Source organism: Egretta garzetta, unplaced genomic scaffold (genome assembly GCF_000687185.1).
Source record: "Egretta garzetta isolate BGI_Z169 unplaced genomic scaffold, ASM68718v1 scaffold55, whole genome shotgun sequence".
Taxonomy (NCBI): domain Eukaryota; kingdom Metazoa; phylum Chordata; class Aves; order Pelecaniformes; family Ardeidae; genus Egretta; species Egretta garzetta.
In genome coordinates this window covers 260,433-272,197 of record NW_009259863.1, presented here as the reverse complement: position 1 = coordinate 272,197, position 11,765 = coordinate 260,433, and the positions used below count along the sequence as shown (strand labels likewise).

The following is an 11,765-nucleotide window of genomic DNA, read 5'->3' as shown; positions in this document are numbered from 1 at the left end:
CAGCAGGAACCAAGTGTGAACAAAAGGATCAGTAGGTGCAGTGAAACCAAAATGTCATAATATTTAGCAGAAACTTCCTGACATGACTAATCCAGGAGATCCACAGAGCGAGTCTTAGTAAATATCAGCTGAATGCCTTTTTATGTAATTAATATTCTATCAGGTGATCCTAACCATTAACAAGAGCCTGTTTAAAGAAACAAGGAAATGCTCCAGTAGGCTAAAGGAAGGTGTCATATAATGGAGTATAACTGGTGTGGGATTTTTATTTCTTAAAGGACAGACTCTGCCCCTGCTGGTGGCTCAGTACATGCTCCATGGGGAGGATGCTGCTGAGCCCACTTGACAGTACGTTGTTGAACATTCCGCTCCATTTCTGCAATGCTAAAAATAGTTGTCCTCATTTTAAAACACTGGGCTATTAGATTATTCCAAGAGTCTGGCATACCCAGGGTAATGGAAGGCACATATCCATAAATTATCAAAACAGTAAGTAGTGTTTGACCTCACTGATTTTACTTCTATTGAGGTGAGTTTCCTTGCTAGTAATGCTGGAGTACCAAGCCTATTCTGTAAATCAAGTTCCTGGCACTGCCCCAGTAAATTTAAAAATAAAAGGAAAAATGTTTGTTCTTCAAATGGAGAACAGAGAAGCATCTGACTTCTTCTTTGGTTTTGGCTTTTTTTTTTAATTTTGCAGAATCATATCTGAAAAATGGTTTAAACATTTTACAGCAATTGTTTCTCTTTCCCAGCCTTGAAGAGAAGCTTATGAAGTCCCAGCATGATTGGTATTATAAAATGAGTTATGTCTAAAATGTTCTAAATAGCAAAACGCATTCTCTGATTTTTCTCAACTCTTTTTTTTTTTTTTTTTTTTTTTCCCTAATAATTAGTTAATGTGATACCAAATTCATTTTTGGCACTGTATTGTTTGGTAGTACAAGTAACTGATGCACTTAATAAAGTTCACATACCTGTATGTTAAAATAGTCTTTCTTTTCTCCAAATCTTTTTTAATGTGAAAATACCTTATTTAGGGAGAAAAATAGCTAAATATGGAAGTCATGGTATACGAATTAATGTAAACGCATTCTAAGAAAGTTGGGAAGTACACACATATCAAGCATCTTACTCTGCCTTTAGGTATAAACTGAATCCCTAATTTACAGCAAGTTGCAGTACAATTATAAATTACAAAATCAATAAATGGTAAATATGTTAAGAACCCTGATTATAAATACACTGCATGTTTCTGAAATAGTTAAATCAACCACAACATTAATCATTTTGGATTTAATAAGAATCAGTATTGATGTAGGAGGTTATTTTTGCATTGTTGTGTTGAAGGGATAATCATTTCTAGAACACTGATTAAACAGTGCAAGGCAAAACATCTCTGGCTTGTCCTCACAATAAAAACAGTGCATGTGGCGTTTTTTCTAGTTTAGAGTGATCCAGTATAGCAGACAAGATGAAATATTATTATCTGGTAACTATTAGACTATGAAGAATTTTTCTGAATTCACATTGTAAATCTGGAGAAAATGAAGGACTAAGGATTACTTGTAATGATTAATTAGAATTTTTCCCCAGCACGCTAGCATCTATTTTTACAGAGGGGAGCTGGAAGGAAGAAATTGGAAACTCTGCCATGAGTGGAGTTAGAAAAATGCCATTTTAACAAGCTATTTTAAGCTGTATTTTAATTGTTGTATATCATGATCGCTTTGTATTTATTTGCTTAATTACTTGTATCATTTTGATGAATAATTGTTCTTTTATTGTCTCTTTCTGTTGTTAGAGAGATTGGAGTTTTTCCTTTGTCTCTGCTTGTTCTTTTTTTTGCGTCTGTAAGGCATTTGTCTTTTGCTTGGCTTAGAATCAAATGAGTGAACTTTCAAAACTTTCTTTTGTTGCTGAATTTTGGCTTGGCGAGAAAACTGAATTGGATGGCGTGCGAGTTACTAGGGCAAACTTCTGTCAAGGAATTAAGACCCATGAATGGAATGGAGAAAGCATTTGATTTTAGATTCCTTTAATAAGTCTCCTAAGCTCCCACTTGAAGTCATATGAGAACAGATGAATTCTTCTAACAGAACTTATCTCAGTAACTTTAGATTTATTGAGTCCAAAATTAAAGTACTTCACGGTAGCATATCTCATGAATCTGTAAATGGAGGGTGGTTCTTAGCTTTCAGTGGCAGAGCCTGGTTCTCAGTAGGTCTGTAATTGTTTAACAAGCTTTGCTAAGAAGGAATGGGAAAGGAAATAGTTGCAATTTTTTTTTTTATTCTAAATGAGATATTTCTAGGTTTTTAACTATACTGCTTCCTTGGAAAGCCCAATATTGAAAGCAGAATTGAATTGTCTGTAGCTTTGAACTCAGAGCTATTGATATATTTTTTCTTTTGCTCAGGTAGTCCTTATTCAGATATTGAAGTTTACCATGCTATTCAACTTTGGATAGTTACCTTTTAAAAACATTTTTGGTTAACATGGTGCTTGTTTGTACTTATGCTCAGTGCTGAGCATAACTTTTAAGCATCTGGTTTCTTGAACAGAATTTACAAACCCGAATCAGATTCTTAATTTTCATGGGCAGTGCAAGGAGAAAGTAGTTTGGGAGGGTGGAGGGTGACTGACAGTCAAATGTACAGTTGACTTATTTTGCTCTTTTAAAACATGGGGCAGAGAAGGCAGTAATTTAACAACATATACAGAACATTCTCTTTGGAAGTAGGAGAAACAGATTTTTGTCTGCCTGGTTGCACAGGTTCAAGATTAGCATTTCCTCCTGCTGAGTAGGTTAGACACTCCCCTAGAGATGGGGAAAAGATCTGAAACTCCCCTTTGACTGAGCAGAGCCTAGAAACCAGCGGTCTACGTCATAGGTACAACTTCCTGCGGGACCTAACAGTTCAAGTGTAGATCCCTGTGGGCTCAAGCACCTAATAGGTATGAGGGAGAGCATGGAAGCAGTGGCACCCTTGTTGGGAGTTTAGGTACTTGGGTAGTATGTAAGTGTCTTTGGAAGTATTTTTTTTATCAGTCGGAGCCTGAAATAAAACTTGAGACAGATTTTCACATGATTCAAACTCTAATCTTTTTTGTCGTCCAGATGTCTACAGACAAAATGTATCTGCTGCATATTAGATAACCTGTAATTGTTAATTGCCTAATATTTTGAAAGTGAAATGTATTTTAACCAATTATAAGTCAACAGACATAAACAACCCTAGAAATCAATTCAGCTGTTCTGTAGAAAAGGAATGAGAAGCAATACATGTCCAGATGTTTTTTTTTTCTCTTAATTTAGCTCAGTCATGAGTTAGGTCTGTAAAATGATGGCTATGTACATTTTATTTCAGGGGGAAGCTGGCTTAGTAGGTGCTCCTGGCATACCTGGTCTTACTGGTTCCAAGGTAAAAAAAAAAAAAAAAAGCAGTCTCATTTTATGTATTTTCACTCTAAACATCCTTTTTGCCAGCTGTCCAGTATCTACATAAATTGGATTTGAATTACATATCCAGTTTCTGAGTTGTATAATGTGACAGAGGAACTTTGCTATCAGCATCTCCTTCAAAAGAGAAGGATGTGAGGGGCAGTGGCACTAACCTGCCTATTGATAGTATTTTGCATTAAGAACTGCCGCCTAAGTCTCAGAACTGTGCAGGTCTTTCCAGCCACAAGATAGCAGACTCTCAAAAATTTGAAATTTGAGTCTTGTGACCTCAGCAAAATGAGATGAGGGAGGGCACTGCTTCATCCACTCTTCCATTTTAATCTTTTGCTCCTTTCCAAAGGTGGAATATTGTAGGAGGGCCAGAACTTGCAAAAAGAGACACCTGTATTATAGATATTGCTGGTAATATTTGTTAAAGTTGTCCGACTGTTTTCATGGTCAAATTTTGTTTTCTCTTGGTCACAGCTGTGTTTAACCATAAGTATTTGGAATGAAATCTTAACGCCACATGCGGCTGTCCAGCTAATTCCTTTTAGAAAGTTGTAGGGGAAATAGCTCTGGCTGCTTCCACAAAGAAAGGGACTACACAAAAAAAAATATTTTGTTCATATTAAAATTTCAAGAAAATGTTCTGCAGTGTGATCTTGATGCAAAGGGCTGATCTATGTATCTTTAGGGCAGATAATTCCTGTAATACAGCACAAAGGGAAGGAAGGAACTTATTTTCTGCAGGTGAGGTAGCCAGCATTGAGTTCTGCAACGTACTTATCACAATCTATCAATTTATACATTCAAAGCCAGGATCTCATTGACTTGTACTGCAGGCATGTTTAAAGCACTGAAAATCAGATCAGCAATCCTGCAGTGAGTATCAAGATGAGTAATCAGTGTTTGTCCATGAAAAACCTTGTGTGAGATGTTTTTCCTAACTTAGTATTGGAATTCTGCCACAGAAAGGAGAATTTAAGTCAGTCATAAATGTGTTATTTTGCAACTTCCACATTTTTATTTCTGCAGAATAAGAATTCTTTGAAGTAACTTACTGGTGACTAATTTTGTTGTGTTTTTAATGCTGTCAAGTGGAAATTGCCTAAATTTCTTTCTCTATACTTTCTGTTGACAGTATTTCTTATTTTTGCTAATTGGAAATACTTTTTTTAAATGAAAATATGTGCATTAGGCTGTATTTCTGAAAAAGAAGGAGTTAGTTAATCACTCTATACATTGGTACAGGCAGACAACTGACTGGTTGAGCAGCAGCATTGCTGGAAAGGACATGGAGGTGGGCATGAGGCTGGGTATAAGGTAACAGTGTTCCATTGGGAATAAAGTGAACCACATATTGGACTACATTAGTAGAGTTGCAGCTGGCAGATCAGGGGAAGGTGTTTTTCCCTCCTTTGCTGGGTGGTTGCTGCATCTGGTATGTTGTGTTATGTCTGGGGGGTCTTCCACCCTCACTTCTTCAAGAGATGTGGAGAAACCAGAGCGGGTCCAGCAGGGAGCTAGTGTACGTTCAGGGGCCTAGAAAACAAGACCTTTGTGGAAAGTTTCAAGGAGCTAAGTTTGAGTCTGGCAAAGAGGAGGCCAAAGAGCAATCGAGCCTGTCCTGTAGCCTAAGGAGCCCTGCTGACTGTTCTTCAAGGACAGCTTGCTGAAAGTTCAAGAACAGCCCATTCTGATGTGCAGCAGGTTGAGCAAGCATGGCAGAAGGCCAGTATGGATGAATAGGGTGCTGCTGACTGAGCTCAGACACAAAAAGAAAGTAAATAGTGGAAGCAGGGGTGAGCTACCCAGTAGGAATACAGAAATATTGCCAGAGCGTGTGGCGATGGAGTTAAAAAACCAAAAACTCATCTCGAATTGAAACTAATGAGGGATTTGAAGGGCAGCATGAAGGGCTTCTGTTAAATGCATCCGTAGCAAAAACAAAGTTGAAGAAAATGTTGACCCACTGCTTAATGGGGTGGGAGACATGGAAAAGGCCAAGAGCACCCAATAGCTTTTTTGTCTTGGTTTTCACTAATCAAGTTTGCCCTTAGGCCTCCCAGGTACTTGAGCCTCCTAGCAGAGTGTGAGAGAATGAGCCATTACCCACTGAAGGGGAAGAGAGCATTAAGGAGCACTTAAGCTAATTGGACATTTGCAAGATATGCATCCAGGGGTGCTGAGGGAGCTGGCTGATGTCACTGCAAGGCTGCCCTCTGTCATTAGCAAAAGACCATGATGACTAGGGGAGGTTTCTGATGATTTGAAACAAGCAAATACCTCATTCATCTTCAAGAAAGGTCTAGGGAACTGCAGGCCAGTCAGCCTCGCCTCTGTCCCTGAAAAAAATTATGTAGCAAATCGTGGAAAGCATTTCTAAACACATGAAGGACTAGAAGGTGACTGGGAACAGCTAGTATGGATTCACCAAGGACAAATCATGACTGACCAACGTTGATTGCCTACTCTGATAAGATGACTGTGTGGATTAGAGGAGAGCAGTGGATGTTGTATACCTTGACTTCAGCCAGGCTTTTGGCACAGTCTGCAGTCATATCATTGTAGTAAAATCTGTGAGATATGGACTGGATAAATGAACAATAAGATGGGTGAAACATTGGTTGGATTGTTGGGCTCAAAGGTGGAATAACTGCTATGCAGTCCAACTGCTGCCTAGTAACTAGTGTCATTCCCCATGAGGTCATGCTGGGGCCAGTATTATTTAGTGTCTTTATTAATAACACGGGTGATGGGATTCTTAGCAAGTTTGTGGATGTTCTCAAATGTGGGGAAGTAGTACACTGGAAGGTAGAGCAAGGATGATATTCAGTGGGACCTCAACATACTGGAGAAAAGGGCTAATGCAGAATTCAGGAAGTTAAGGAAAGGCAAACATGAGGTCCTACCTCTGAGAAGGAGTAGCCTCATGCAGTAGTACAGGCTAGGTGCCAAATTGCTAGAAAGCAGCTCTACAGAAAAAGAGATTGAGGGTCCTGGTGGGTGCCCTTGTGGTGGAGAAGGCTAACTTCATCTTGGGCTGCCTTAGCAAGAGCATAGCCAGCAGGTCAGGAGGAGTGATGGTTCGGCACTTGTGAGACAGCATCTGGAGTTCTGTGTCCAGTTTGGGGCTTTCCAGGGGAGGAGAGAGAGCAGCTCACTGGGGCGAGCCTAGTGGAGGCCCACCAAGATGGCCAGGAGCCCATGATGTATGAGGGGAGGCTGAGGGAGCTAGGCTTGTTCAGCCTTAAGATGAGATGATTTGGAAGGAGGGAAGGTAGAGGGTGGTGTGCAGACTCATTGCTGTCTATAAATACTGGAAAGGTGCGGAGAAGCCAGAGCCAGACTCTTGTCACAGGTATACAGTGAAAGGACAAGAAGCAATGGACACAAGCTACAACCAGAGAAATGTTGACTGCAAGAATAACTTTTATGTAATGAATTGGGAATTGAGTAAAGACAGGATATGCAGTCTCACAAATGGGAAAACTAAATGAAGAAAACACTTTGTTTCCAGGAATTTGTTTAAAGTGAATAGATGTTAGCTGTGTTGTATGTCCAACAGTTGAAGAATGGGAATCATAGAACAACTCAGGTTGGAAGGGATCTTGGAAGATCTCCTGGTCCAACCATCCATGAGAAGAGGAAACTAGATGAGCAGAACAAAAGTCGTATACATTCAGAAATCATTTCAGCAATTAACTACTCATTTTTAGGTGAGGACATATGGAAGGTTATTTCATTAGATCCCATTTTGCATGCTTGGTCTTGGGCATTCTAAAGTTGACCCCTAACCTGTTAATTGCATGAGCCACCCCGGCCAAAAGAAAGCAAACAAAAAGCAGATACTGTAAATGGTTGATGAAAAGTCCAGAACTATTTGATAATCTATACATCAAAGGTTTGAATTTAATTCCCAGATGTGTGGTACATGATGCTATAGTTGAAAGATTTGACAAAATGCTGCTAGAAATATTGCAAGTTGTAGCTTGCTGTTCTAGTTAACCTCTCTTAAACCTTAGACTTCTGTATAAGGAAATGACACTCTGAAGGGTGAAAGAATGTTTAGGTATTGCTCAATTCTAATTTTTTGAAAATAATTTAGAAAATACCATATGCTTTACTTTGGAAATTTTCCAGTCTCTTCATCTTCAGACCTGTAAAAATCATGTACATTGTACTGAGGTGGTGAGACTGATTTCTAGAGACTGAAAAAGACATGCAAACCATCTCTTCCTAGATGATTTGAGGGAGAAAGAGAATGTTTGGGGGTTTTTTATTAGACAGTTTTTGTGCTACAAGTATAGAATTTTGGCTGTATATCTGCTGTACATCTCACAAAACATACAAGTGTATGGTAATAACAGGTGTTATTCTTGTTATACTATAGCCAGGCTGCAGACTATTTGACAAAGGCATTAACATAGTAAGATTTACATTAAGATCTTTTTCTGAGCTAAAAGTTATCAAGTTGGAGCTGGAAGAGCATTATAGCAGGTCTTTTTGTTGAAAGACCATCAAATAAATAATTCAATCTGCTGAAATGAGCTGAGCTTGAATTAATATTTCAACAAGCACTCCTGTTTGGTTTGGTTTTTTTTTTTTTCTGATACTTGGGTAATTGGATGTGGTTTTCAAAGTAAAAGGAATGAGTTTTCTTTCAGGAAATTGTATCTGTGTATTTTTCTCAATTGTTCTGTATTTTGGAGGCCTTCACAACTGAATAGTCATATTTGAAAATTAAAATGAAGGTCTTAATAAGAATAAATGTGTTGAAACCGGTTCTACAGAAGAATAGGAGGACTGTAACAAGTGGGTTTAACATCAATGAATAGTTCAGAATTTTTAAAGCCAAGAAGATCCCTTAGGCTGAATGGAAAAATGATTGACTACTGTTAGTTGACAAAACTGTGGAAAGTCATGTCATTTTTTTGTAGAGGTTTCACACCTGTTGAATGAGAGACAGTCAGTATTCAAACAATTTCATCTGTTTTAATCCCATAATAAAAGTTCAGTGCAATAAAACTATTTTAAAGAATGTAATTATTTGAAGAATATTTGCTTGAGATTTTTAGTTTATTGTTTTGTGTTGCAGGGTGAACGTGGCTTTGCAGGTAGTAAAGGTGAAGAAGGCGAAAAGGTAAATTATTCCGTCCGTGTTACTTATTTTTTTGGTTTAATGATTTGATATATGGCCAACCAAGTACAGCTTTGTTCTGAAGGTATTCCTTAACTCTTTCATGACTAAAACTCTTATTTTTTTGCTATGTAAGTTATTCCTGAAATGCTTAAGAACATGAGCGTTTTATGCATGTCAATTGATATCATCGGTGCTTCCTTTAGAACCACTGTTGGTTTGGGGTTTTTTTAAGAAAGGATTTAATAATGAAGCCCTACATAACATTACTGGACTCCAGTAGTGTCTACTGCTACCTTATTTATATGGCAACCAGGGAATGTTTATTTATACAGTATGAAATGCATGATGAGATGATGTGTAGGTATTTATCGTACTTGATTATTACTTTTATACCTTACAAATGCACTTTTATAGAAACTTTTGTGTTGATCGCAACTACTAAATATTTTACACACTTTTTTCCTAAGAACATAAATTTACTGCAATAGCAAAATTTAATATTTGCTAGAGCAGAACTGACTGCTAATTTTAAAAGATTAATTTTCATTGATATACTTCTGTGTACCTACACAGTAGTTAACATGAGTTTTATCTCCTGCACACCTGACTCCAAGTAAATTGGAGCATTTACCTCTTCTCAGGCTGGAAGTTCAGTCCCTTTGCCTGATGGACTGGCACTTTGCCCTAAGGACCTTATTCTCCCAACAGCCATAAAATGTTTCTGAATGTAAATTCTAGGAGAAGCCTTTCCTTATTCTTCACCAGTGGGTATCAAAAATGGAGCTTGAAGCAGTTTGCCCTAACTGCAGATTGCTCTGCAGTAGGTAGAAATAGTTCGAAAGCTTGTGTATTAAAATGAGAAGTAAACTGGCCCTGCGGAAGGCCCTGACAGAATGCCAGCCTGGATCACTCTGGAGCATGCAACCTAATCTTCTTGTGTGGCTTCAGACTAGTAGGTCTTCACAGGTAATCAAAGGCAAGTCTGTGTTGAGGGACAAGAGGAAGAGCCTGTTCTTAGCTTGCCTAATAGGAATTAAAGTAACAGTCGTGGTAGTTTATGCTTGAAACCTCAGCTCCTAACCAAGTTACTGCCTAAGTTACTGCTTTTTCACCAGTTTTGGTTTATGTGGATTAGGCAACCTGAATTAAGAGTCTTTTCTTGGATCATCGATAGTTTCTCTGTGCTTCAGCTCACTGTCTGAAAAAGGTGCAGAAGAGCATTTCTGCCTAATTTATATATCATAAAGATGAAGAATGACAGATACTGCAATTCTGGCAATATTCAGACTGAAGAAAATGGAGAGTAGGTTGCAGCTCCTGAATTTAAAAAGGTGCAATATGCTTGTGAGTTACACTGGTTTGGACATGGGTATATTCGCTCACCCACTCACATACTTCTTTAGAAGTGTCAGCCAGCTTCCCAATGTTCATATTTTAAAGAAAGCATGTTATGGATTAACAGAATTTAAGCAGATTTAAGATTGTGGAGGTTTTTAGAAGGAAGTATTCCAGTAATCAGGAAAGAAGACATATCAGAAGTAAAAACCAGCATCCATAGCAACTAACACTTATTATGTGAAGACTTGTTCTCTAAAAAAAGCACTTGTTAAGCTTGAGTGTTTCTAACTCCACCGACAGATCTTATTTCCTTAGTGGCATCGTTATTCATCACTTCTGAAGGGTTTTTTTTCTTTTTTTTTTTCCATAATTGCTCTGCAGCTGTGCTGTGCTTTCCTCAAGTTTTATGAATAAATTGTGTTTAATAAATTGGAACTACAGGCACGTGTTTCCAGCTGCTGCTGCCACTCTTTGCTTGATTTCCCTTATTTTAAGGCACAGATAGAATGACCTGACCACCGTTAGGCATATTTTTCTTATCTGGAAGCTGAGTCAGCACATTTAGATCTTTTTTTCTTTTTTTTTCTTTTTGTCTTGTAACTTCAGAATTTAATTAAAAAATTCCATTTAAAAGTATTTCCAGTATAACTATTAACAGTGTATTCCACTGTCCTTTAAATAAAAAGAAATATACAAGTGGAAGGATCTTTACTTATTAGTGATCACTGCAAAATCATTTGGGACAGTCCCATCAGAGGCTACACATCATGATTTATGAGGAAAGCATGTGCTTTAAGATTATGGGAAGTAGGTCTCAGCCTGAGCTTTAGCAGTTACTCAGTTTAGCCTTAATTCAAATAATTATTGAAGAACAACAACGCTGTTTCCAGTAACTGAACTCCAGTATTAAAAATGTATCAACGCCTTTGCATTTTAACATAGTGTCACAAAATAAAATAGTTGCATACTAATTTGTGTGTAACAAACATGATTAAAAAGCCTGGAACTTGAAAATTTTATTTTTCCTAATACAAAAGACTCTACCCCATCTTGCATATCAAGGAACAAGATAGCACTTATACACTCTTTTGCTTATCCTCTAGAACGGGACACAGTTGCCTAAACATGGGGTATTTGCCATTTCAAACTCTCTGTGGAGGTACATTAAAATGAACAATCCTATGTTTTTTGTTTTGCTGACCATACGTTCCATAGGATTGAATACTTGAAGCCAACTCAGCCTTATACCTCTCAGTGCACCAAATCAAACTAGTTGACTTTGGCTTTTATTCTACTACACTCTGCTTTTGGTCTCAAATTGAACTTGTTTTTCTCTTTCAGAAGCCAGTGATGGTAAGGGAAACTACAGAACTGTGTCTGCAGGTGTTACGCTGAGAGTTTTCCCACCATGGGAAATATACTCTCAGTGTAAAGTTGTTTTAATTCTCCTTGGTATTCTGCTTTCTTTGTGTCACTTAGGTAATGACATTGTCTTATACGATACTCTACGTTGGTCTACTCTTCTATAGCATAACTGAAAAACTATATGCTGAGAGCAGCTTTAATTGGTTTGCTGCCAGGCAGACTATATTGTGTGGATCCAGCCTCATTCTAATACTATCATATTTGTAATTTTATAGTATGGGATAGAAATAATAAGAAGGGATTCTACAGGTATATCAGCCGGAAAAGGATGGTTAAAGAAAGCGTACCCCCGCTGATGAGCAAGACTGGCAAGCTGGTAACAGCAGGTGAGGAGAAGGCTGAGGTACTCAACACCTTTTTTGCCTCAGTCTTCACTGGCAGCCTCTCCCCTCACCCCTCCCACGTTGTTGG

General features: G+C 38.0%; 1 protein-coding gene across 1 annotated transcript in view; it reads left to right on the top strand.

The window, feature by feature from the left end:
* Window positions 1-11,765, top strand: part of COL19A1 (collagen type XIX alpha 1 chain) — a 203,997-nt gene that overhangs the window by 65,250 nt on the left and 126,982 nt on the right. Inside the window, exons 10-11 of the mRNA XM_035895611.1 lie at window positions 3,372-3,425; window positions 8,547-8,591. Of these exons, the coding sequence (XP_035751504.1) occupies window positions 3,372-3,425; window positions 8,547-8,591 (99 nt within the window). The remainder of the gene's footprint in view (window positions 1-3,371; window positions 3,426-8,546; window positions 8,592-11,765) is intronic.